Source organism: Chrysemys picta, chromosome 7 (assembly GCF_011386835.1).
Source record: "Chrysemys picta bellii isolate R12L10 chromosome 7, ASM1138683v2, whole genome shotgun sequence".
Lineage (NCBI taxonomy): Eukaryota > Metazoa > Chordata > Testudines > Emydidae > Chrysemys > Chrysemys picta.
The window spans coordinates 59,140,436-59,144,571 of NC_088797.1; the positions used below are offsets into that span (position 1 = coordinate 59,140,436).

The 4,136-nt window shown below is 54.5% G+C and overlaps 1 protein-coding gene across 1 annotated transcript; it reads left to right on the forward strand.

The window, feature by feature from the left end:
• Positions 1 to 1,291: 1,291 nt before the first annotated feature.
• LOC135972693 (uncharacterized) lies at positions 1,292 to 3,830 on the forward strand. The gene is made up of 2 exons (XM_065551596.1): positions 1,292 to 2,266; positions 3,261 to 3,830. Exons 1-2 carry the CDS (start codon positions 1,690 to 1,692, stop codon positions 3,734 to 3,736), a joined length of 1,053 nt encoding a protein of 350 aa, XP_065407668.1. The 5' UTR covers positions 1,292 to 1,689; the 3' UTR covers positions 3,737 to 3,830.
• The last annotated feature ends 306 nt before the right edge of the window (positions 3,831 to 4,136 follow it).

Consider the following 4,136-nt stretch of genomic DNA (forward strand, 5'->3'; position numbering starts at 1 on the left):
CCCGAAGCCGGTAGCGCTCGGGCAGCCCGGCTCTTAAATAGAGCCGCGGGGGCTGGAGCCTCCAGCCGCCGGGGCTGTGTGTAACTGACACAGTGTCAGTTACACAGAGCCCCAGCCGCTGGAGGCTCTGTTTAAGAACCGGGCTGCCCGAGAGCTACCGGCTTCGGGCAGCCCCGTGCCTGGAGACACTGCGCCCCCAGCTGGGCACTTCCCCTCCCGGGCTCCGGCGGCGCAGGGTCTCCAGGCACGGGGCTGCCCGAAGCTGGTAGCGTTCAGGCAGCCGGGCTCTTAAACAGAGCCGCCATTTTCCCGGACATGTTCCGCTTTTTGGCAATTCCCCCCGGACGGGGGTTTGACTGCCTAAAAGCCGGACATGTCCGGGAAAAAGAGGACGTATGGTAACCCTACCTTACACCCCCCAACCCCCAGACAGCCCCCCCCCCGAACTCCCTGATCCATCCAACCCTCCCCCCTGTTCCCTGTTTCTTGACTACCCCCCCCCACCCCAGAACCTCCCTGCTGCTTCTCTGGCCCCCGGCCCCCTTACTGTGCTGCAGAGCAGCGCGCTCAACAGCGGGGGAGGGCAGCAGGGTCGGAGCTCCAGACGAGGGATCTGTGAATGCAGGGAGGGAGGGGGAGGAGAGGAGTGGTGTCAAGTTTCAGGAGAGAAGTGCAGGAAGGGCTCTGGCTCTGGCTCTGGCTGTGGGAGCCCCGGCTGCTCTGTAAGCCGTGCGCACGCTCTGCATGGGGGGGGGGAGAGGAGGGGAAGTCCGGACATTGACAAATTCCCCCCGGACGCTATTTTTAACCCGAAAAAGCCGGACATGTCCGGGGGAATCCGGACGAATGGTAACCCTATCTCTGTCTTTGTCTCCTCCATGCTGCTTCCCGGCAGCAACTGCTGCCGCAGGGTCCTAGTGCCCCCTGCTCAACTGCCAGGGCAGACTGACTCTGAGCCTTTGAATTCCTGTGCAAAAAAAATGTTATTTAGACTTTCCCCCTGCACTGAAGTGCAGTAATATGGGAGAATATGACAATCACTACATAGGTAGTAACAGGGTGAAGTTAGGAGTGAGGGAAAAGTATATTTGTATCGCAAGAATGTTAACATGAGAAGGAATGGTTGGTCAGAAAGTGCCCAATATGAGGCAGAATTTGATTCTTCCTTACAACGACTGCAGAGAATCTCTTGTCTTGTGTTTATCTTTTTAGAAAGGTGGTTACCATGAAGCATGTTTGCACGCAAAGCCCTGTACAGACATGTCCACACACCCTCCCCAATATACACACAGAGGCCTGGTCTACACTAGGCGTTTATGTCGAAGTTAGCGCCGTTAAATCGAATTAACCCTGCACCCGTCCACACTGCGATGCTATTTAGTTCGACATAGAGGTCTCTTTAATTCGACTTCTGTACTCCTCCCCGACGAGGGGAGTAGCGCTAAATTCGACATGGCCATGTCGAATTAGGCTAGGTGTGGATGGAAATCGACGCTAATAGCTCCGGGAGCTATCCCACAGTGCACCACTCTGTTGACGCTCTGGACAGCAGTGCGAGCTCGGATGCTCTGACCAGCCACACAGGAAAAGCCCCGGGAAAATTTGAATTTGAATTCCTTTTCCTGTCTGGCCAGTTTGAATCTCATTTCCTGTCTGGACATCGTGGCGAGCACAGCAGCACTGGCAACGATGCAGAGCTCTCCAGCAGTGATGGCCGTGCAGTCTGGGAATAGAAAGAGAGCCCCAGCATGGACTGATCGTGAAGTCTTGGATCTCATCGCTGTGTGGGGCGATGAGTCCGTGCTTTCCGAGCTGCGATCCAAAAGAAGGAATGCAAAGATCTACGAGAAGATCTCTAAAGACATGGCAGAGAGAGGATACAGCCGGGATGCAACGCAGTGCCGCGTGAAAATCAAGGAGCTGAGACAAGGCTACCAGAAGACCAAAGAGGCAAACGGACGCTCCGGATCCCATCCCCAGACATCCCGTTTCTACGAGGCACTGCATTCCATCCTCGGTGCTGCCGCCACCACTACCCCACCAGTGACCGTGGACTCTGAGGATGGGATACTGTCCACGGCCGGTTCCTCAGACATGTTAGGGGACGGGGAAGATGAGGAAGGAGATGAGGAGGGCGAGGCAGTTGGCAGCTCTCACAACGCTGATTTCCCCGACAGCCAGGATCTCTTCATCACCCTTACAGAGATCCCCTACGAAGCGTCCCCAGCCATTACCCCGGACACAGAATCTGGTGAAGGATCAGCCAGTAAGTGTTGTAAACATCTAAACATTTATTTTTAACAAAACAGGAATATTAACAATTAAAAGAATGGGTTGTTCATGATTAGTGTGCCCTAGGCGCTTAACGGTTTAGTAAGGGGCAGTGCAAGTTTTGAAAAGAAATCTAGCAATGTCCGGTTTTCAGTGATTGTCCTGCACAAGCCGCTCTACTGTGTATTCCCTGCTACTGCAGCTACAGTAAAATGCGGTCTATATGTGCGGGGATAGAGCAGTAATCCTCCTGGGACATCTCGATGAAGCTCTCCTGGAGGTAACTTGAAAGCCGTTGCATGAGGTTCTTGGGGAGAGCGGCCTTATTGGGTCCTCCGAAGTACGACACGTTGCCGCGCCACGAGATTATCAGGTACTCGGGGATCATTGCTCTGCACAGCAGGGCGGCATACGGCCCTGGTCTTTGGAGGCTTTCCCGGAGCATTCTCTCTTTGTCGCTCTCGGAGATCCTCATCAGGGTGATGTCGGCCATGGTGACCTGCTTTTAATTAGGTAGGGGAATGTTAGTGTTGGGACTGCTTTCCCGTTCCTTTACAGAACTGTCACCGCTGGTTTGCAGCCACGCGGTGGAGGCGGGAGAGGGGCAGCCGAAAGGGATCATTCCCGGGGACAGCCGCGAGGGGGTGGGACAGGGGCAGAGTTCCCGCTTGCCGGATTGCTGGCAGCAGGGACTGACATTGATTTAAATGTGAAATGAGGCCAGTGGTAATATAAAAGTTTTAAACTGCCACAAGTGTACGGCTTACCATGTCTGCCTGCAACAGAAATTCCGTTGTGCTGCCTCGCTTCTCAAATGTGCTGTTCAAGACCCCAGGCACAGAATGCGAAGGCCGAGAATTCGACCTTGTGCTGAGTGCGCATGTGAAAGGTGCTGTGCATGGTCTTGTTCACAGAGAAAGACTATGTTCTTTGTTCACAACTACATTTATCTTTCAGAGGAATTCACTCCCTTTTTCCCATTTCCACAGCCCCGTCTGCGACTGTCTCACAACCTAGCCTGGAATCACACTCCCAGAGGCTAGCGCGGATTAGGCGTAGGAAGAAGAGGACACGGGAGGACATGTTCTCTGAGCTTATGGCCTCTTCCCAAGCCCAGGCAGCACAGCAGACCCAGTGGCGGGAGAACTTGACCCGAATGCACCAAGCCAACATGGATCGGGAGGAGAGGTGGCGGCAGGAAGACCAGCAGGCGACTCAAACGCTGCTTGGACTACTGAGGGAGCAAACGGACACGCTCCGGCGCCTTGTGGATGTTCTGCAGGAACGGAGGCAGGAGGACAGAGCCCCGCTGCAGTCCATCTCTAACCGCCCTCCCCCGCCACCAAGTCCCATACCCACCTCACCCAAAGTGCAAAGAAGGAGAGGCGGCAGAGTCCCTGCTAACTCTCACTCCACCCCTGCAGAGAGCTCTAGTAGCAGAAGGCTCTCATTTCCCAAAATTTGAAAAGTTCTTTCCTTCCCGCCTGACACAAGCCCACGTCCAAGTTTCACCTCCCAATGCCATGTGTAGTTGATAATAAAAAATTCGTTTCTGTTAACTACTGTTTCAATCATGTTCTTTTGGAGGAGGAGGGGAAAGGGGGTTGGAAATTGGACAGGACAGTCTCCTTTGGCAGGGTACATAGTCGGGGGCAGGCACAGCAGCAGGGCACATACACAGTGCAGTGATGCAGTGACTAGTTGCCCCGGTTAGTCTGGGAGGTTGTTTTGATGTAATGTTGGGGGGGGTGGGTTGCTCTGTGACTTTGTGGCGGGGGAGGGCAGTTACAGATCTTAAGCGCCGGTCCTTAGACAGGATCACAGAGCCACACAGCATGGGATCTGTAACCGTCCTCCCCCTGCCA

Bases quoted from the DNA above. Each gene is read 5' to 3' on its own strand.
- LOC135972693 (XM_065551596.1), top strand. From the start codon at position 1,690: ATGCAGAGCTCTCCAGCAGTGATGGCCGTGCAGTCTGGGAATAGAAAG. The intron at 2,267-3,260 runs GTAAGTGTTGTA...CCATTTCCACAG, and splicing joins ATCTGGTGAAGGATCAGCCA to CCCCGTCTGCGACTGTCTCA.